The following is a 23,250-nucleotide window of genomic DNA, read 5'->3' as shown; positions in this document are numbered from 1 at the left end:
CTGCTGGCACAAGCTCTTCAAACTCGCTGCCTGAATCAGTTCGGCTTCTTGAGTCTCAACTTCAAGTTGAAAGACATCAATCAAATGTGTTGCAACAGGAAGCCGAAGGACTGAGGAAGTCCCTGCAGAATGCAGATGCATAATTTCTGGTGCAACAGCAAGCGCTGGAGGATTTAAGCGCCAAACAAGAGAAAGCTAATAAACTTGACAAGCGTCTTGTCAGCATGGTGGGTATCCAGGATATCATTTCTTGAGCTCTTTTGAAGTGGTTTCAGTTCTGGACTTGTTTTGCTGCCACGTTTATTTGCACTGGTGGCCAATTTAGACGCCCAGTGTACGTAATATGTTGCTTTGTTCCCCATATTCACACTGGTGGCGAACTTTGATGCCAAGTGGATGTAATATGTGTAATAGCCGTAATAGCCTAGCGTAAGTTTCTTGCTTATTTTTTTCCTTATTGTCTTGTTTATTTGTTTGGTTGTAGCCACTGCAGTTATTTTTCCGCGGTTTGCTAGTGGTCACAATAAAATATTTTTAAAAACTAGGCCACAATAACCATGGGCAACATACGAACAGTTGTAACCATGGTCCCGCTACCTGCTGTGGTGACCATGGGCCGTAGGATCCATGGGCCTTCTACGGGCCATAGAAACAATGGGCCTTCTACGGGCCGTAGAAACAATGGGCCTTCTACGGGCCGTAGAATCAATGGGCCTTCTACGGGCCGATCGATTGGCCAAACATGGGCCATACTTATTCGTGGACCATTAAGTGGACCGCAATATGGGCCATAAACGGACTAGAATCGTCAGTTTATGGCCCGAGCATAACGGGCCCTTAATAGGCCGATATGTATAACAGACTTAATTCTATCGACAGGCATAACAGGTCATTAATGGGCCGTATTTGATGACGCTATGAAAACAGCCCAACGGATTAATGGGCCACAAACGGGACGACTGTAATCATGGGCTAGATTTGGCCCTCAAGCGGAACAGGCCAGTAACGGACCATACGTGATCGAAGGCTGGAAATGAGCCCAAGAGCAAATGGGCCCTTAGAAGGCCGAAGATAATATGGGCTGGAAACGGCCCAACGGAATAACGGGCCGCTAATGGGTGTAAAGCTATACACTGTTCATTATGGGCCAGTTTCACCATGGGCCTTTAATGGGCCCAAAGTTCAAAGGGCCTCATATGGGCCGAAAGAAATCATGGGCCATACATGGGCCGGAAGTTACAATGGGTTGGAATCATATTGGACGGCCCAGATGACGCTACTGGTCCAAGTTCAGATAGGACATAACGGGTCATGAGTTAGCGGGTTGTAAATGGGCTATATGCAAACAGGCTGTTAACAGGCTTTCCATGGGCCGGCCCGCCACCCTTTGACCAAATCAAACAGGCCAGCCTTTTAACCTGAATGGGCCACTATTGGGCCGAGCCACGTGTCGACTTATCATAGGCGCGTCTCGTCCATTGGCTGGATGACATCTGTCTCAAGGCTGAGCTGACACCTGGATCCTCCGGTGAATCAGAATTTTACATGAGGAAAATCCCCATTGGTCAGGGCTGTTAACGGGTTATCGGATCCAAAACTGGACCCGCTAGCATAACGGCGACCCGTTACAGTGGATGTCATGTGTCGGTTACCCTTGACGAAAGCATTTCCATGACGCTCCATTTATCGTCATGGAAGTGGACACTTCCGTGATAATAATTTTGGTATTGTCATGGAACACTTCTACAACAGCACATGTATGACTATCTTGATTCTGTCATAAAATCGTCATGGATGTACATGCATGACAGAAAATGTGACCTACTGTGACAAACACGTATCATCACAGAAGTGGTTTTCTTTTGTAGTGTGGGTGACTGTAACTGAATCCTTGAACGGATCAAGTGACTAGAACACATGGTTTAAGTGGTACGTTATTGAGGAAGACTTCGCTGTCCAGCAGTTGATGAATGTTTGCCGACATAAGTTGCGGAATAGTTTCACTATCCAGCGGTTACGACTCTTGTGTGGACGTATGCATCTCTCTGCAAAAAATGTATCGCTTCAGAGCATGTCTACTAATGTATAGTTAGCATATTGTAAGGATTAAAGTATTATGAATTTGCCGAGTTGAATGGGAGAGGAGAGGAGAGAGAATGGAAGCGGGATGTAAATTAACTGCTAGCTATAGCACGCGCTCCAAGAATCATTATGAGAGTGTAAGATGGGACAATACCTCTTGGTAACTAGCTATTACACATGTTGGCTATTAGAGCAAGTCTAATAAGGTACAGTCAGCAGGCTATAAGAATTAAAGTACTCTATTTTGTCGAGTTGGATGCGAGAGAGAGGAAATAGAAGACAAACGGGATGTAGATTAATAGTCGGATGCAACACGGGCTTCAAGAAACATTGTGAGAATGTAAGGTGGCCAAGTATTAATCAAGTAGTATTTCTTATTAAGTAGCTATAATATATGTTGACTATTAGGTTGGCTATACATAAAGTGGTAACTTCGTATAATCAGCTGTTGACTATACTATTGACCATGCTTTTAGATTGGTTATAGGTGACATGGCAACTCCTATATAGTAACCATGCTCTCAGTCGATGCCACCTCGCACGACTGCATGAAAAATCTAGTAGGCATGTTTTCCCACATGTGCAAGGGAAACGTTTTGCGTGGACTGACTGGCCCAAGCTTCGGCTGGACATGTCCACAAGTGCATGCTCCTAGCAATTCAATCTGCGACACGTAAGGGCGGGTGGGCAACTCATGGGAAGATGCAGACACCGCCTTATCTTCTAGCCCCTCACTTCTCTTTCTCTATACCCATGGAGCACATGGTCGACGAGGCATTGTCCTTGCCAACGATCTCTCACCCAAGAACCACAGCCCTGCGGCTCCATCAGCCACCCCCTCCTCCGATCAACCATGCGGGAGTGTGGTGGACTAACCAATGACGCATACGAGCCTTGCCGGAAAAAGCCGCAACATTGTTGTGAGATGCCGGAATCGGTGCGCTAAGAAGATGCAACCTACACCTGCTGACGCCAGAGAAGATGCACCCTTGGACTCCCACGGTGCTACAATCAGCACCCGCCGTTGCTGGAACAGTGGTCTCCATTTGCTGCAAACGGCAAACCGACCGGCACCGGAGGTGGCAACACTCTGTGTTGGAACCGGCATTCACCTCAAGGGACAACAAGCTGCAACCATATACATCGGAAGTTTCCACCTTTGTGTGGTTCTACTGGAACAGGCAACGGCGAGATCTGTGATCGGGGTGCCTTTTTTGCTGTGACCGATGGACCACAAGTTACAATTGGTGTGTCAATTTGTTGGAATTGACGATGCTAAAAGCTGGAACCGTTGGGAATGTGAGTTGCAACCGTCTAGCCGGAGGAGCTCCAACCATGGGACATTGTGCTCTCTCACCACCGAACACTGCAACCACATTTCTAGATGCTGCAACCGGTCGTCTGGTTTGCTACCACCCGTTACACTCGATGCTAGTACCCAGCGGCAAGAAAAGCTACACTCGAATGCTACAACCGGATTTTGGTGATGCTGGAACCGAGGACGCGGAGAGCTACATCCACGACGACAAATACTACGTTTGGCAAGATTTTAAGTGGCGGGGAAGTCATCGATCCTGCAATCAGGGGGGATGGGACGACACCGGGAAGTCCTTTTGGTGCTGGCGGTGCGGTGCAACGACTAATCCTACCAAGGAGGCGACGCGCTGGCGCCGGCAAGGAGCGGCATCGCGGGCGGTGACCGATACGTGGATTTTGGTCAACGAGCGCGAGATTTAGGAGGAAAGGGAAGGGCACTGGGTGAACTGGGTGAATCATTTCTCCGGACCAAATCTGATGGCCGAGCGGCGGCTGACCGGCGCCTATCATCGCCCCATGTGCAAAGCGTTGGCTGGCCAACATACTATTACAATTTCCACTAAGTGTGCGTGTAGTGGATGATTTTGTTACCTGGACTCATGATCAATTTGGATCTAGTCAGTCAAATCAGCATATAACTTGGCCAAGTCTAAGAAATTTCATACTACTCGCAATTCTTATGGCCATGGTGTGCAATCAGACTTTGGCGCTGAAGAGAAAAGCTGGCAAGCTCTTTGGAAGGTCAATGCTCCGGGAAAGGTGAAGATATTTGCTACTTCTTGAGCTTGCGTTGGTTTTTCCCTTGAAGAGGAACGGGTGGTGCGGCAAAGTAGAGATAAGTATTTCCTTGAGTTGAGAACCAAGGTATCAATTCAGTTGGAGGAACACACAAGTCTCCAATAGTTGTACCTGCACGAACAAACAAATACTTGCACCCAACGCGATAAAGGGGTTGTCAATCCCTTCAGGGGTACTTGCAAGGATGAGATCTGATAGTGATAGATATAAGATAAATAAAAGTGCGAAATAAAAGTAAATAAATTGCAGCAAGGTATTTTTGTGTTTTTGATTTTGTAGATCTAAAAATAATATGATAAAAGATAGACCCAGGGGCCATAGTTTTCACTAGAGGCTTCTTTCTTAAAAGAAAGCATACGGTGGGCAAACAAATTACTGTTGAGAAATTGATAGAAAAGCGCATAGTTATGATGATATCCAAGGCAATGATCATGTATATAGGCATCACGTCCGAGGCAAGTAGACCGACTCCTGCCTGCATCTACTACTATTACTCCACACATCGACCGCTATCCAGCATGCATCTAGTGTATTAAGTTAACAAGAACGGAGTAACGTCTTAGGCAAGATGACATGATGCAGAGGGATAGATCCAATTAATATGAATAAACCCCATATTTTTATCCTTGATGGCAAGAATACAAATACGTGTCATGTCCCTTTCTGTCACTGGGATTGAGCACCACAAGATTGAACCCATTACAAAGCACCTCTCCCATTGCAAGAAAAATCAATCTAGTTGGCCGAACCAAATGAATAGAACGGAGAGAAATACAAAACTCTATAAATCATGCATGAAAGAGTTCAGAGAATACTCAAAATAATATTCATAGATAATCTGATGATAAACCAACAATTCATCGGATCTCAACAAACACACTGCAAAACAAGATTACATCGAATAGATCTCCAAGAACATCAAGGAGAACATTGTATTAAAGATCAGAAGAGAGAAGAAGCCATCTAGATACTAGCTATAGACCCGTAGGTCTATGGTAAACTACTCACACATAATCGGAAGGGCATCAAGGTTGATGTAGAAGCCCTCCGTGATCGAATCCCCCTCCGGCGGAGTACCGGAAAAGGTCCCCAGATGGGATCTCACGAAGACAAAAACTTGCTATGGCGGAAAAGTATTTTTGGTGTGCCCTTTGTTCTTCGGGGAATATTTGGGTATTTATAGAAGAAGAATTAGGGTTAGAGGTGCCATAGGGGGCCCACAAGCTTGGGGGCGAACCCCTAGGGCGCCCCCCTGAGCTTTTCGCCACCTCGTGACCCTTGTGACCTCCTCCCGAAGCTTCCAGGGTGTTTTGTGGTCCAAGAAAAATTGCCAAAAACTTTCGTTCCATTTGGACTCCATTTGGTACTGATTTTCTGTAAATACAAAAACAAGGAAAAAACAACAACTGGCACTGGGCACTAGGTTAATAGGTTAGTCCCAAAAAATGATATAAAATAGCATAATAATGCATATAAAACATCCAAGATTGATAATATAATAGCATGGAACAATAAAAAAATTATAGATACGCTGGAGACGTATCAAGCATCCCCAAGCTTAATTCTTGCTCGTCCTCGAGTACGTAAATGATAAAAACAGAATTTTTTATGTGGAATGCTACCTAACATGTTTATCATGTAATCTTTATTTATGTGGTATTAATATTCAGATCCATAAAATTCAAAACAAAAGTTTAATATTGACATAAACACAATAATACTTCAAGCATACTAAAAAGCAATCATGTATTTTCAAAATAGCATGGCTAAAGAAAGTTATCCCTACAAAATCATATAGTCTTGTTATGCTCCATCTTCTTCACACAAAGTATTTATCATGCACAACCCAGATGACAAGCCAAGCAATTGGTTCATACTTTTTAATGCGCTTCAGCTTTTTCAACTCTCACGCAATAAATGAGCGTGAGCCATGAATATAGCACTATGGGTGGAATAGAGTATGATGTTGGAGGTTGTGTGGAGAAGACAAAAAGTAACAAAGTCTCACATTCATGAGGCTAATAAACAGGCTATGGAGATGCCCATCAATTCATATCAATGCAAGGAGTAGGGATTGCCATGCAACAGATGCACTAGGGCTATAAGTGTATGAAAGCTCAAAAGAAAACTAAGTGGGTGTGCATCCAACTTGCTTGCTCATGAAGACCTCAGGCATTTGAGGAAGCCCATCATTGGAATATACAAGCCAAGTTCTATAACGAAAAAATCCCACTAGTAATATATGAATGTGACAAAGTAGGAGACTCTCTATCACGAAGAACATGGTGCCACTTTGAAGCAAAAGTGTGGAAAAGGATAGTAACATTGTCCCTTCTCTCTTTTTCTCTCATTTTTTTGTTGGGCATTTTGACCTCTTTTTTTTTCTTGGGCTCATTTGACCTCTTCTTTTTTTTCCTTTTTTTTATTTTCGTCCGAAGTCTCATCCCGACTTGTGGGGGAATCATAGTCCCCATCATCCTTTCCTCACTAGGACAATGCTCTAATAATGGATATGATGATCATAACACTTCTATTTACTTACAAATCAAGAATTACAACTCGATACTAGAACAAAAATATGACTCTATATGAATGCCTTCGGCGGTGTACTGGGTTGTGCAATGATCTAGGTAACATGTATGAAAAAATATGAACAGTGGCAGAGCCACAAATACTATGTCAACTATTTGATCATGCAAAGCAATATGACAATGATGATATGTGTCATAATAAAATGGAACGGTGGAAGTTGCATGGCAATATATCTCGGAATGGCTATGGAAATGCCATAATAGGTAGGTATGGTGGCCGTTTTGAGGAAGATATAATGAGGCTTATGTGTGATAGAGCGTATCATATCACGGGGTTTGGATGCACCGGCGAAGTTTGCACCACAACTCGAGGTGAGAAGGGGCAATGTCCGGTACCGAAGAGACTAGCAAATTGCGGAAAGGTAAGAGTGTGTATAATCCATGGACTCACATTAGTCATAAAGAACTCACATACTTATTGCAAAAGTTTATTAGACCTCGAAGCAAAGTATTACTACGCATGCCCCTAGGGGGATAGATTGGTAGGAAAAGACCATCGCTCGTCCCGACCACCACTCATAAGGAAGACAATTAATAATAAATCATGAACCAATATCATAGCATAACAAGAGACCATACGTGCATGCTTCGGGAATCAAAAACCTTAACACCAATATTCTTACTAAACCAGAATTACCCATTATCATAACCCGCATATTACCACCTTTATATCGCAAAACTGTTGCAAGAAATCAAACGTATCATATTCAGTAATCTACATGAAAGTTTTTATTATACCCCTCTTGAATACCCACCATATTAGGACTAAATTCATAACCCAAGCAAATTACCATACTATTTAAAAGACTCTCAAAATAATATAAGTGAAGCATGAGAGTTCATCAATTTCTTTAAAATATAACCACCGTCATGCTCTAAAAGATATAAGTGAAGCACTAGAGCAACTTCCTAGCTAGAAAGATATATGTGAAGCTCAAAGAGTATTCTAATAAATTCACGAATAATGTGTGTCCCTCTCAAAAAGGTGTGTCCAGCAAGGATGATTGTGGCAAAATAAAAATCAAATAAAGCAAGGAATCATATAATGCATGACGCTCCAAGCAAAACTAATATCATGTAGTGAATAAAAATATAGCCTCAAGTAATTTACCGATGGATTGTAGACAAAAGAGTGGATGCCATCTGGGGCATCCCCAAGCTTAGACGCTTCTTTATCCTTGAATATTACCTTGGGGTGCCTTGGGCATCGCCATGCTTAGGCTATTGCCACTCCTTATTCCTTAGCCCGTCGAAACTTCACTCAAAACTTGAAAACTTCACAACACAAAACTCAACAAAAAACTCGTGAGATCCGTTAGTACAATAAAGCAAATCACCACTTTAGGTACTGTTGTAAACTCATTCCAATTTCATATTAGCATTATATCTACTATATTCTAACTTCACCATGACTCATACCCCCCGATACAACCCATAGATTCGTCAAAACAAACGAACAACACAATGGAAACAGAATCTGCTAAAAACAGAACAATTTGTAGTAATTGAACTTTAGCCAAACTTCTGTGACTCCAAAAATTCTGAAAAATTAGTACAACATGGTAAATTTGTATATAAATCTTTTGTAAAAAAATCAGAGCAAAAGCATGTTTATGTGAATTTACAAAATTCTAGAACTAGGCGCAAAACTTTCTGTTTTTCAGCAGAATCAAATCAACTATCACCCAAACCATCCTAAAGGCTTTACTTGACACAAACACTAATTAAAATATTAAAACACAATCATAACGGTAGCATAATTGCATATTTAAAGAAAAACAGAAAGAAAACAAAGAAAATAAAAGATAGCTATTGGGTTGCCTCCCAACTAGCGCTATCGTTTTATGCCCTTAGCTAGGCATATTGCATAGATTTAAGTATTGTCATCTTCGGTTTTCAATCCATAAGTGGCCCTCATAATAGATTCATATGGTAACTTAATTTTCTTTCTAGGAAAGTGTTCCATGCCCTTCCTTAATGGAAATTGAAATCTAATGTTTCCTTCTTTCATATCAATAATTGCACCAATCATTCTAAGGAATGGTCTACCAAGAATTATGGGGCATGTAGGATTGCAATCAATATCAAGCACAATAAAATCTGCGGGCACATAATTCCTATTTGCAAAAATAAGAACATCATTAATTTTTCCCAGAGGTTTCTTAATAGTGGAATCCGCTAAGTGCAAATTTAAAATGCAAACATCAAGTTTATGGAAGCCTAGCACATCACATAAAGATTTTGGAATAGTGAAAACGCTAGCACCCAAATCACATAAAACATTGCACTCATAATCTTTAATCTTAATTTTAATAGTAGGTTCCTATTCATCATATAACTTTCTAGGGATTGAAACTTCTAACTCAAGTTTTTCTTCAAAAGATTTCATCGTAGCATCAACGATATGTTTAGTAAAAGCCTTATTTTGATCATAAGCATGAGGTGAATTGAGTATAGATTGCAACAACGAAATACAGTCAATCAAATAACAATTGTCATAATTAAATTCCTTGTAATCCAAAAGAGTGGGCACATCACTAGTTAAAGTTTTGACCTCACCAAACCCACTTTTATCAATTTTTCCATTAAGATCATCACCCTCCAAATTATTGGGACACCTTCTAGCTAAAGTTGACTCCTATCCAGTCCCTTCTTTATCAAGTTTTATATTTGTTAAGATTCAATAGGAGTCAGACCAATCACTTTAAGATCTTCATCATGATTATCGCAAAAACTAGAAGAACACGCCTTTTCTAGCCATTCCCTCTTAGCTCGCATTCTAGCGGTTCTCTCCCTACTTCCATTAATATAAATTTGAATAGATTTCAGAGACTCCTTGGTATCAAGCTTGGGTGGCATAGATATAATCTTAAGGGATTCAATCTCATGAGAAATTCTATCAACATTTCTAGCCACATCATCAAACTAAAGCAATTTTCTTGTATGAGAGTTAATAAAATCTTTAATATTATTCTCAAGATCAGAGGGTATATTATTATAATTTCCATAAGAATTGTTGTAGGAATTACCATAATTATTAGAGGAATTACTAGGAAACGGCCTAGGATTAAAATTGCCTCTATAAGCGTTATTACCAAAATTGTTCCTACCAACAAAATTCACATCCATAGATTCATTATTATTCTCAATCAAAGTAGACAAAGGCGTACCATTAGGATCAGTAGGAGCACTCTTGCTAGCAATTAATTTCATAAGTTCATCCATCTTTCCACTTGAAGTATTAATTACTTCAATAGCATGTACTTTTTTATTAGTAGAAGATCTTTCGGTTTGCCATTGAGAGTAATTTGCCATAATATTATCTAGGAGTTTAGTAGCTTCTCCTAATGTGATTTCCATGAAAGTACCACCCACGGCGGAATCTAAAAGATTTCTAGATGCAAAATTCAATCCAACATAATTTTTTTGTATTATCATCCATAAACTTAAACCATGAGTAGGGCAATTTCTTATCATTAGCTTCATCCTCTCCCATTATTGTCCAACATGTTCATTATCAAGTTGCTTAAAATTCATTATATCGTTCCTAAGATAAATGATCTTAGCGGGAGGAAAATACTTGGAAATAAAATTATCCTTACACTTATTCCATGAATCAATACTATTTTTAGGCAAGGATGAAAACCAAGTTTTAGCACGATCTCGTAGTGAGAACGGAAATAACTTTAATTTAACAATACCATTATCCACAACTTTTTTCTTTTGCATATCACACAATTCAACGAAAGTATTAAGATGGCATGAGCATCTTCATTAGGACTACCAGAAAATTGTTATTTCATAACAAGATTCAACAAAATGGCATTAATTTCATAAGATTCTGCACTAGTGGCGGGAGCAATAGGAGTACTAATAAAATCATTATTATTAGTGTTAGAAAAATCACACAACTTAGTGTTTCTTGAGAAATCGTGACATAGAAAACAATCTAGCACACAAGCAAACAAGAAGCAAACGACAAGGCAAACGAAAAGAAGGCACATATTTTTATATTTTTCTGAAAACATTTTAGAAGTGGGGAGAGAAAAACGAGAGGCAAATGGCAAATAATGTAAATGCAAGAGATGAGAGTTTATGATAGGTACTTGGTAGGCTTGATGTAGATCCTCCCCGGCAACGCGCCAAAAATTCTTCGTGCTACTTCTTGAGCTTGCGTTGGTTTTTCCCTTGAAGAGAAAAGGGTGATGCAGCAAAGTAGAGGTAAGTATTTCCCTCAGTTGAGAACGAAGGTATCAATCCAGTAGGAGGAGCACACAAGTCTCCAATAGTTGTACCTGCATGAACAAACAAATACTTGCACCCAACGCGATAAAGGGGTTGTCAATCCCTTCACAGTTACTTGCAAGGATGAGATTTGATAGTGATAGATATAAAATAAAAAATAAAAGTGCGAAATAAAAGTAAAAGTAAATAAATTGTAGCAAGGTATTTTTGTGTTTTTGATTTTGCAGATCTGAAAATAATGTGATAAAAGATAGACCCGGGGGGCATAGTTTTCACTATAGGCTTCTCTCTTGAAAGAAAGCATACGGTGGGTAAATAAATTACCGTTGAGCAATTGATAGAAAAGCGCATAGTTATGACGATATCCAAGGCAATGTTCATATATATAGGCATCACGTCCGAGACAAGTAGACCGACTCGTGCTGCATCTACTACTATTACTCCACACATCGACCGCTATCCAGCGTGCATCTAGTGTATTAAGTTAACAAGAATGAAGTAACGCCTTAAGAAAGATGACATGATGTAGAGGGATAGATCCAATTAATATGAACAAACCCCATCTTTTTATCCTTAATGGGAACAATACAAAGAAGTGTCATGTCCCTTTCTGTCACTTGGATTCAGCACCGCAAGATTGAACCCATTACAAAGCACCTCTCCCATGACAAGAAAAATCATTCTAGTTGGTCAAACCAAATCAATAGATCAGAGGGAAATACAAAGCTATATAAATCATGCATAAAAGTGTTCAGATAAGACTCAAATAATATTCATGGATAATCTGATCATAAACCCACAATTCATCGGATCTCAACAAACACACCGCAAAACAATATTACATCGAATAGATCTCCAAGAACATCAAGGAGAACATTGTATTAAAGATCAAAGAGAGAGAAGAAGCCATCTAGATACCAGCGATGGACCCGCAGGTCTGTGGTAAACTACTCACTCATCATCAGAAGGGCAGCAAGGTTGATGTAGAAGCCCTCCAAGATCGAATCCCCCTCCGGCGGAGTACCGGAAAAGGTCCCCAGATGGGATCTCACGAAGACAGAAACTTGCAGCGGCGAAAAAGTATTTTTGGTGTGCCTTGGTTTTCGGGGAATATTTGGGTATTTATAGAAAAAGAATTACGGTTAGAGGTGCCACGGGGGGCCTACAAGCTTGGGGAGCGCGCCTCCTGAGCTTGTCGCCACCTCGTGGCCTTTCTGGCCTTCTCCCGAAGCTTCCAGGGTGTCTTGTGTCTAAGAAAAATCGTCAAAAGGTTTCGGTCCATTTGGACTCCGTTTGGTATTGATTTTCTGACAAAAACAAGGAAAAAACAGCAACTCGTACTTGGCACTAGGTTAATAGGTTAGTCCCAAAAAATGATATTGAAAGAACATGAAGTGCCCCCATGTTTGGTTTTGGTAATTAATGATAATCTATATGGACTAATGGTTGCCTTGAGTTATATTTGAAGGATTTGTCCATAGGCTTTTCTTGGAGTCCATTTGTTAGTTTCAAGGAGAGTTTGTGATGACCAAGGTGCTATTCAAGGAATTACCTAAAGATTGGTCATGTGAGAGGTTGATCAAGACTAAGTCAAAGAGTAAATCAAAGTGATCAATAGACAAAGCGTACAAGATGTACCAAGGGATCAAGTGATCCCATGGTAAGGCAAGCATTGTCCATTACGCTTTGTATATATGCTAACCCATGGTATTTGCGAGAGTTCTTTGTGGGGTTAGGTTGCGGTGTGCAAGTTCAAGTGGAGCATCACGAAGAGATCAAATGCTTGAAGCTTGCCGTCCATTGTGGTAACAATGGATTTGTCAAGATGTGCGGAAGAGTGGCTCACCCATAGTGGAGTATGGGGGAGCAATCAACTAGTCTTCATCGAGCCAACGCAATCAAGAAAGATGGTCCAACTTGAGGGAGTCAAGATTGTCATCATCTAGCTCAAGTGGACCATGTGCAAGGCAAAGGTTTGCCCTTGATAGGTTTTCTATTTTACCGGTCTCATGGTGGTAGTTGGGAGACCGGGTTATAGGATCGATTGTCGTACTATCAAGGGGGGCTCTCGATGAGTAGCTTGATCGTATTGTTCGTAGAGAGCTCAAACCATTGCATCCTTGCATCATCTTTCTTGGTTCTTGTTTGGTTCTCTTTGTGAGATTTGGTGCTTATGGTCATCTTGATGACAAGCTCGAGTTCATCGAAAACGGAGTTCACATGCATCTTCTATGATGTTTTCGATGTTGGAGGTTCTGCCGGTTCTTCTCTGTTGGAGGTTTCTCTCCTCTTTTTGTTAGGCATACCTCCCCTGCCTCTTCTTTTTGTTAGCCGCTATTTTATGCTACTCGTTGTCTTGTATCCAACAAGCTTGAGTTTGCTCAATTCAGAGCTCATTTGACGAAGTTATGGCCGTTCTGGTTTTATTGGATCCGTCCGTTGTGTTTAGCTGCGTTTTGAAGTCAACCAAGTGCTAAAGCCTGTGTGTCCTGTGTAGTACTGCTCAAGGGAACGGTAGTACCACAGGTGCCAGCGGTAGTACCGCTCCTGGTGAGCGGTAGTACCGCTGCCTCTAGCCCAGAACGCTGGCGCGCACGGAAGTAGGCGTGGAAGTAATTTTTTACTTCCGCACCCTACGCGGTAGTGCCGCTCTTGGTGAGCGGTAGTACCGCTGCCTCGTGTCCTGGCATTGTTGCGTGCGGTAGTAGGCGCGAATGTAATTTTTTACATCCGCCCTTACGCGGTAGGATTGCTCCCTATGAGCGGTAGTACCGTGCCGACTTTTTCTCGTAGCTAGCTCCAGTGGTTGTAGGCGCGGCAGTTATTTTTTTCATCCGTGGTCGCGCGGTAGTACCGCTCCTGCAGTAGTACTGCCATGTTGCCCCTTTGCAGTGTTGTTTCATTGGGCTTCTGCCGCCCTAGTGGTAGTACCGCTCGTTGGAGCGGTAGTACCGCTCTGTGCGGGCTGTGAGCATAACGGTTGGATTTTCCCCCTCCTATAAAAGGGGGTCTTCTTCCCCAATGAACCTTATCCTTTGAGCTCGTGTTCTTCCCCCATTGTTGACCTTCTTCGGGCTTGTTAACTCTCAATCCCTCCATGGAGTCTTGCTAGTTTTTAGGGAAAATAGAGAGGAGATCTAGATCCACATTTCCACCAATCACTTCCTCCTCTATGTGAGGGGAACCCCTTGGATCTAGATCTTGGAGTTCTTGCTGTTCTCCTTCTTGTTCTTCCTCTCATTTTCCTCCCTAGCATTAGTTGCTTCGGTGGGATTTGAGAGAGAAGGACTTGGGCACTCCGTGTGCCCTTGCCATTGCATTTGGTGCATCGGTTTGAGTTCTCCACGGTGATACGTGGAAGTTAAAAGTTGAGAAGCTTATTACTCTTGGGTGCTTGGTACCCTTGAGCTTGTTCCTCTTGGGTGCTTGGGCGCCCTAGACGGTTGGTGGTGTTCGGAGCTCAATCATTGTGGTGTAAAGCTCCGGGCAAGCGTCGGGGTCTCCAATTAGGTTGTGGAGATCGCCCCGAGCAATTTGACGGGTACCGGTGACCGCCCCCAAGGGTTGCCAAAGTGTACGGGTTCGGTGACCGCCCCCAAGGGTTGCCATTTGTACGGGTTCGGTGACCGCCCTCAAGGGTCCCTTAGTGGAATCACGACATCTTGCATTGTGAGAGGGCGTGAGGAGATTACGGTGGCCCTAGTGGCTTCTTGGGGAGCATTGTCCCTCCACACCGCTCCAAATGGAGATTAGCATCCGCAAGGGTGTGAACTTCGGGATACATCGTCGTCTCCGCGTGCCTTGGTTATCTCTTACCCGAGCCCTTTACTTATGCACTTTACTTTGTGATAGCCATATTGTTTCTTGTCATATATCTTGCTATCACATAGTTGTTTATCTTTCTTAGCATAAGTTGTTGGTGCACATAGGTGAGCCTAGTTGTTTTAGGTTTTGTGCTTGACAAATTAACCGTTAGGTTTATTCCGCATTTGTTCAAGCCTAAACCATAATTATTTTAAAGCGCTTATTCACCCCCCTAGGCGACATCCACGATCTTTCAGATATAAAATAGCATAATAATGCTTATAAAACATCCAAGATTGATAATATAGTAGCATGGAACAATAAAAAATTATAGATACGTTGGAGACGTATCAATTGTTCTCTGGAGAATGGCCCACGATTGTCCGTCGACGGGTAGTGAGTTGCTACGGCCCCATGTTCCGAATGCGGGGGCATGTTTTTCTGTAGCGGAGAGGAGCGAGCTCAGCATCTCTTTCTATTTTGCCACTTCGCACGCCAGTTATGGCGAGGGGTGAAGCGGAATTCAGGCTTCCATCTGCGCCGTAAAGGTTTTGTTCATACCAAGCAGTGGATATTTGATTTCAGTCAACAAATGACCTCTCTCGAGACCACGACTTTGGTGGTAACAATTTGGCACATTTGGGAGGCCAGGAATGATGCAAGAAACAATGATGTTAGGATGCATCCTTGGAGAGTGGCTGAGAAAGCTTTGGCTTATATTGACTTCTTTGTGCAGAATTGTGGTAGGATTTCAATTGTTATAAGGCGTGATATATACCCCGTTATCTCCTATTAAATGGGTTCCGCCGCCAGTGGATGCAGTGGCCGTTAATGTGGATGCTGGACTCTTTAAGGAGTCCCGACGCATGGGAATTTGCATGGTAATCAGGAACCACATCAGATATTGCTTGCTGGCTTGCCGCGAGCATGCTGACGAGGTTACCACCCCAGAATTAGCTGAAGCACTGGCGCTACGGCGTGTGGTGGCTCTCACCGGTGATCAAGGATTTAAAGGGCCGTTTTTCAGTCAGATTGTTTGTCAGTTATCCAGAGAACCAATGCTTTGACGGTTGATCGCTCGCTGGTGGGCCTCATTCTCGTTTGTTCTCTTTAGTCATGTAACTCGTTTGTCAAATGTTGCGGCACATATTCTAGCTAGATCTTCTGAGTTCTCTTGTGACTCTATTTTTCATGTAACACCGGATTGTATCGAGGAGGCGTGGTGGATCCCGGCCCTTGTCGGCGGGAGGGCTCCATTTTTTCAGACTTTTGATTTTTGTTAGGGCTTTGTGTCCTGCTCAGAGAGTCGAGGCGGCGGCGACTCTCTGCAGATGGAATAAGATTCTCCCCACCTTGTCCCCATCTCGGTGGTGTTTCTAGCATCATCGGAGGGCATGTGGAGGTTTGTCTTCGGCGGATCTTGCGGGATTCGGTCGGCATTTGTCTTTGGTGGATCCACGTGGATCTTGTCTTCGTTCGTCTATGTTTGTGTGTCTACAGGTTCGATCCTTCTGATATACGCTTCTCTTCATCGGCATCGGATGTTGTTCTGGTGCGGTGGTCCTATGGGGCCTTAGCACGACGACTTCCCGATTGTCTACTACAACAAAGTTTGCCCGGCTCCGTTGAGGAAGGGACGAAGATGGCGGCGCGCCTTCGGCTCGCTCTAGTGCTAGTAGTCGTTGCTAGGTGGTCTACGGATCTAGATGTACGTTTTACTTCTAGTGTTCTTTGTACTACCTTAACCGTTGATGAATAGATCATAAGTTACTCTCGCAAAAAAAGTATCCGAGAGGCATTCTCCCTTAATTATACTCGATTAATAAAGCGCGATATTTCTCAAAAAGAAAACATGCAACTGCTAGGCAGTTGCCCACTAGCACGTCCACATGTGCATGCGTGTGCAAATTAGCATGCAAGTACATATGAGTTGTGACTCCGTCCGGCCGGCTAATAAATATCATAAACTGCCGGACACTATCCTTTCTTTAACACACGTGATGTTTGGATGCATGAACCTACATATGCATAAGCGTACTTAGAATGCAAGGCAACAGGTTTGAAGCATGGTCATGCCCTTCGAACGCACCTCTACCCTGTAAAAAAAAATCAATAAACACACACACACACTCTCTCTCTCTCTCTCTCTCTCTCTCTCTCTCTCTCCCCGTTTGGTTGGGCACAAATTTAAGCCATTAAAAATTTGGCATGCTATGATACTTTTATACGTAGTTGTTGGTTGCATGTCTATGGAAATTTTCTAGCATTCCCTTCATAATTTTGCGGATATTTTGGCCAACAAAGGGAATGGGTCAAGGAATCCTTGAATTATTTTTTTGCCAGCTAATTGTCTAACTGCAAGAAGAGAATGCTGCAGTTATTATTGCTCATTTTGAACCATACATGTTGTGTACGATGCATATAGCATTTATGCCACAACTAAATTTACAAAAGTTTCACTTTGACCAAATTTATAGAAAAAATACGAACATATATCTGTTGATAAATCTAATGGCATTGGTTTGGCATTGTAAGTGTAGATAAAAGTTTCTAATTTTAAAAAAATTGACTTATACCAAATTTTATATGCACTATAATTTGGTAAGGAGGGAGTATCCTTTTATTAATTCTTCCCAATTTATATGGGAGATACAAACACAGAAGAGTCTACATCCGGGGTGAACACAGCCGAGGACAACAAAACTTGAAAAAACCCATTTCTGGGATAGAGTCAACAACTAAACAAGACCCGGTAGATGATTACGTTCATAGAGAGATAAAACAAGTCAAGATACACAATCAATGTAGACCTCCATTATTTTCTTTTCAAGGACAGAACAATGATGGAATATTTTGTCTTCTCCCTCGCAAGGTGTTCCGTGACATTGTACGCGAATTTTTCGAAGAGTATGTCGAGCACAGATTCACCAAAATGGCTTGTAAAAAGGGGCTCCATCACTGCCCTCAAACTCTTGGACACATTCATGCCGCTTCGGAGGGGGTCGTGCACTTCATTGCTTTCCGAGTTGTCGCAAGGATCCCAGTTGGATTCGAACAATTCGACGTGATTTATGTCGAATAGTCCACTTTGCTTGATCACCATCTTGACTTCAGTTAGTGATGGACCATAAAAGGGTAGGTTAAAGGAGTTGAGTTTTCCCCTCTCTAGGAGGCCCTGTTGTGACAGTGTAATGTTTCATTTATTTGCAAAAAAAATGTTTAATTTTCTGTAATTATAAGAGTTGTGTGATAATTGTACTAAAGATATACTGGTGTGTACCTCTTCAACAAGATATTCCAAAGATTGTGCAATTAATCCATAGAGCTGGTTCATATCTCCATTGTAGACGTCCTCTGTTTTTCTCCCAAGAAATGTCAGTACCATTTGTCCGCCGAGCACCAGTTCTTCATATCGTAGCTTGAGGAACAACGACATATCCTTCTCAAAATGCTCCTGGTATAATTTAACTACAGATGGTGGTGTAGTCCTCGCAATATAAATGTTTCCTTTGTTTAGATACATTTCTCTCTTGGCCGCAAATCCATCCGGGAGCTACATGATACAGACAATAGTTGTAGGACCTTGATGGTTAACAATAATGATAGAAAAATAAAATGTGGCTTGCGAGTTTAGTACCTCAGAGCGCCAATGAAGGCAATATGATGAGTGAAACAGATGAACACTGTGACGAGGAAAAAGCTTGGTGTAGAAGGAGCCCGGTAGCCCGGCAATATAAAAAGGTGGCGGTGCTTCTAGCTTATGAGTTACTGTAATTGACTCCTTGAACTGCTCAAGTGACTGGAACACACGGTTGAAGTCGTTTCCTGGTAGATCATTGAGGAAGACTTGGAGCTCCACGAGGTTGCCACGAAGCTTGCCATGATTGCAGCATATTGCTTCGATCACGTTGGAGACAAAGATGAGTGTGTTTTCACCTAAAGAGCAGCCTAGGTCAACAACTGTCATTGTTGGGTGGAGCAAATCCATGCACACTTCTATCACCGCCTTTTCGAGCACCGGCTTAGTCCGAATCAAAGCTTTCTTCTGGTACAAATGAACAAAAAGAAACTTTAGCATTTAAGATCGATAGAAAGTGTAACCGGCTCCAATGAGCCAGAAATGTCGATGCTAAGTACAAAGAAGGAAACAAGGGCAGCATATTTGTTGTGAATTTTGGTCTTTGAAATGCGCTGTGAGTTATTTTTCCAAATTACCTGATGGGTAGAGTTCTTGACATAGCTGGTCTCTCCTTCTCCCTTGGCCATATGGAAATCGCTGTCCATCTTCATGGCCACCTAAAACTCTCGAGGAAGAATTTGTTTCGTTGGTATGCTCAACAACGAAAGTATATGCTAGCAGATGTGTTGCCAATAGCAGCAGCCCTGCTCAATATATAGGCGAGTAGTTTGCACAGGAGGTTGGAGTTGTTTATGTGTTTGTGCAATTATATTCATTTTTCTTCAACTACTACACATGGGTTTTCCCTTTACGAGACCTTTTATGGTACATCAGATTAACTTAGACCGTTTATTTCTTTAGTTCAACGGCCCAGATGAGCCAATACTACACTAGATTTTCGGTAGTATGTTAAGTAATTAAGGGCGTTTTGGGTAGTTCACATGTATCTATCCCGCAGGTACCTTCCCCTGAAATCTCACGCAGTAATTCTCCATCCCACACTCGTTCATTTGCCATCGCCATTGCCAGCCCGCACCGTCGCCATCGCTCGTCGCGTCCTAGCTAGCCGTCGGCAGCGGCGAGTTGTCATGCCTTTGTGTTACCCTCGAACCTACAGGATTTTGAGTGGGTCACGGATCACCCGACGAAGACGACGAACGGAGGAAGGCGAGTGCGTCGCCCCGGCCGCATGCCCTCTTCCTCGCCTTGCCGGCTGTCGTCCGCGGCTTAGATTACCCGGGTTTTGGTCTTCTCGTCAAGCCTCCGGGATCTGGAACTGGTCGCTGACATAAAGACGACAGCCTTCGCTTGGGCCGCATGACCCCGACCTTGTCCAGCCCGTTCCATGAATGACCATGCAGAAACTAGAATACGAGGCCATATCATGGTAAGTATTCAACTCCATCGAGCTCTCTTCTTTGACATCATGCCATGTGCATTCTTTTCCAAAAAAGAAAAGCTAGCTAATTAAGTTAGTTCCTGCCGCCGCCGCCGGCCTGCAAGGCTGTGATTTTTGGCAGCGTTGGGGTGACAGTGCGCTGGGAGGAGTGCATGCGGTGTTGGGATGGAGGGGCGCCAGCCTGCACGCAGCGTCTGGATGGCCGAGAACATGGGGCGGCGACCTGCAGACTGATTATTTTGCTAGCGATGGATGACCGGCATTGGGGACGGAGGCCTGCAGCGGCGTTCGGCTGCAATCAGTCTAATTAATTAGAGAAAACATAATTACCAATATCAATATGTCATTAAATCAAAATTTGACTGTCTCTTGCTGACCACTACCCGTTATGTTGAGTAGTAGTATGATGTACCGTAAAATTTCCCTTTATTTATTTTGAAAGAGAAAATAAGTCCTTCACGTAACCTATAAAGTTTAGAGCAATACTAGGTCATGTCTGATACTCCTACTATATAGTAGGAATGGCCAAAGGGACATATGGATGCGTGCAACCTATTCATGAAACGTGTGCAACCTAAGAACATGTAGTACAATTGAAAGTTAGCCCACAATACATATTTTTCAAAACAGAGGCAAAAAAATTACCCCGTTTCATTAATTAAGGAGTGTTACAAGATTATAAACAGAAGAAAAATCTTGGCGCCAAGCCAAGGCGTTACACAATCCTACTCACCTGGCAAGATTATTATAACTAAAGAATTTGGCGTCGGACTTGGCCCAAATCCTCGCTTCAACTTCAAACACATGCGTTTCAGAACCGGCGGCAAAGAGGATGTGTCCTTCAAAAACGCGTGGTTTTCTTCATTCCAAATCTCCCAAACCACGAGAGAGCATGACGATGGAGAAAATAGCTTTGCAACGACCACCAACCTCCACAGAATTGATATCCGCCATTCTTTGAGACAATCTCCATTTGCAACTGGCAGACACCATTAGAAGAAGTCGATAGCCGCCATTCTTTGACCGTCTCCATTTCCTACCAGCAGACACTAGTAGAATAGCTAGCAGAATCTTTACTCCTAATGAAGTAGTTGGTAGTCTCGCTTTCAGATTTTTTTTCGTCCCACCTCCCATGGGTTTTTTTTGGTACCTCTTCCCAGCTCACATTGAGCCGCCACGAACCGAAAAAACCTCGTAGCGATGCCCCATCCAGTCCACGCGCAAACCTCCCTTGCACCAGAAAAAACGGCCGAAAAAATACTACGGAAAAAAACCAGCGAAAAAAAACTGAGAATGAATCGCACGAGCGAGTGCTCCTGCCCTCGAGCGACCAGTCGCACGCAAGACTCGCACACCAGATCCCTTCGTCGCCGCCCTCCATCCCTTGGCCATTGCAGATCCATCCCGCCGCCGCTGCCACTCCATCCCTCTCTTCCCTCCAAGCTTGTCGCCCGCGACAAAGCGTACGGCGCCCCACGGTCGTGATCGATAGCTTCCAGGAACCTACCACGCGCGCCGAGGCGAGGGCCTCGTGTGTTGAACATGTGTACATGTACGTAGGTCTGGGTTCTCTATGCAGTACCTGTAGTATCTGTCCCCCTCTGTATGTACGTGTATCTTAGGAGACAAGATACCGGTCGCACCCCTTGTACCTATATATATGTGCCTAGTGCACGATCAATCAATTATCGATGCACCAAATCATTCTATACATGGTATCTATCGCAAGTCGATCTTCCAGCTTCCGCTAACCCTAGCCGCCGCCTCAGGCCGCCGCCGCCGCCGCGACCTCCCGCCGCCGCCACCGCCGCCCCAAGCCGCCGCCACCACCCCTCCTCCCCGCGCGCCACCTCCCCACTGCGCGCCTCCACGCCGCGCCGCCCCTTCCGGTCCACACGGTCCGATGCCTCCCTGTTTGTCTACCACCAGGGCCACGCCACCGCGTACCTCCTCCTGTACGTCGACGACATCATCCTGACTGCGTCCTCGCCAACGCTTCTTCAGCAGATCACAGCTCGCCTCGGCACCGAGTTCGCCCTCAAGGACTTGGGGGCTCTTCACTACTTCCTCGGCATCGAGGTAGTGCGCCGGGCTACTGGATTCTTTCTGCACCAGCAGAAGTACGCCTATGAGCTTCTGGAGCGCGCGGGCATGCTTAATTGCAAGCCTGCTTCCACGCCTGTCGATACGAAGGCTAAGGTGTCCGCCGTCGAGGGCTCTCCGGCGTCCGACGCTCCCTTCTACCGCTCCATCGTCGGTGCGCTTCAGTACCTCACACTGACGCGTCCGGACATTCAGTATGCTGGCCAGCAGGTGTGCCTTCACATGCATGCTCCTCGTGACACCCATTGGGCTCTCGTGAAACGTATACTTCGGTACATACGTGGCACCACAGCCATGGGTCTCACCCTGACGGCCTCGCCCGACACCAGCCTTGTCGCCTACTCCGACGCCGACTGGGCTGGGTGTCCTGACACTCGACGCTCCACTTCCGGCTACTGCGTCTACCTCGGGCCCTCTCTGATTTCGTGGTCATCTAAACGACAACCCACGGTCTCACGATCGAGCGCCGAGGCCGAGTATCGGGCCGTGGCCAACGCCGTCGTGGAGTGTTCCTGGCTACAACAGCTCCTCCAGGAGTTGCTATGTGAGGTCACCAAGGCGACGTTCGTCTACTGTGATAACGTCTCCGTGGTGTACCTTGCTGCCAACCCTGTCCATCACCGACGGACGAAGCACATCGAGCTCGACATCCACTTCGTCCGGGAGCACGTCGCACTTGGTCGTGTTCGTGTTCTACATGTGCCCACCGATCAGCAGTTCGCCGATGTGATGACGAAGGGACTACCCACCTTGACTTTCGAGGGTTTTCGGTCCAGTCTTTGCGTCACCGGCGACGCTTCGACTGCGGGGGGTGTTGAACATGTGTACATGTACGTAGGTCTGGGTTCTGTATGCATTACCTGTAGTATCTATCTCCCTCTGTATGTACGTGTATCTTAGGAGACAAGATACCGGTCGCACCCCTTGTACCTATATATATATATATATATGTGCCTAGTGCATGATCAATCAATTATCGATGCACCAAATCATTCTCTACATCGTGGACTCCGTCCGTCGCCGCTTGGCCGACGACCCCGCCGCCGGGCAGGAGGAGTGTTCCGCGCCGTGAGGAACCCGCCACGAGCGTCAAGGCGAGCGCTTCCTGGGCTCCGTCCGTCGCCACTTCGTCAACGCCCACCTGCAAGGTCACCCCCCCTCCCGGTCCTTCCCCGACATAGGTGCAGAGTGTAAGGGGCTGATGTTACTGTTCAGCAAGGGCTGCAGCTTCT

General features: G+C 44.1%; 1 protein-coding gene across 1 annotated transcript; it reads right to left on the bottom strand.

Annotated features, from left to right (window-relative positions):
• Positions 1 to 17,550: 17,550 nt before the first annotated feature.
• On the bottom strand, positions 17,551 to 19,168 carry LOC109782679 (anthranilate O-methyltransferase 2-like). Its single transcript, XM_020341299.4, has 4 exons — positions 19,053 to 19,168; positions 18,475 to 18,882; positions 18,118 to 18,390; positions 17,551 to 18,012 (listed from the first exon to the last, which is right to left on the bottom strand). The coding sequence occupies exons 1-4, from the start codon at positions 19,125 to 19,127 to the stop codon at positions 17,653 to 17,655; spliced, it is 1,116 nt and encodes a 371-aa protein (XP_020196888.1). The 5' UTR covers positions 19,128 to 19,168; the 3' UTR covers positions 17,551 to 17,652.
• Positions 19,169 to 23,250: the final 4,082 nt, after the last annotated feature.

This window comes from Aegilops tauschii, chromosome 7 (assembly GCF_002575655.3).
Source record: "Aegilops tauschii subsp. strangulata cultivar AL8/78 chromosome 7, Aet v6.0, whole genome shotgun sequence".
Classification (NCBI taxonomy): domain Eukaryota; kingdom Viridiplantae; phylum Streptophyta; class Magnoliopsida; order Poales; family Poaceae; genus Aegilops; species Aegilops tauschii.
This window is presented reverse-complemented; position numbering and strand designations above follow the sequence as displayed.

What these genes read in the sequence shown, in the direction of transcription:
- LOC109782679 (XM_020341299.4), bottom strand. Translation starts at nt 19,127, where the DNA reads ATGAAGATGGACAGCGATTTCCATATGGCCAAGGGAGAAGGAGAGACC. An exon ending in TCAAGAACTCTACCCATCAG is followed by an intron (nt 18,883 to 19,052) that starts GTAATTTGGAAA and finishes CATTTGTACCAG; the next exon opens with AAGAAAGCTTTGATTCGGAC. An exon ending in TGGAATATCTTGTTGAAGAG is followed by an intron (nt 18,013 to 18,117) that starts GTACACACCAGT and finishes CTGTCACAACAG; the next exon opens with GGCCTCCTAGAGAGGGGAAA.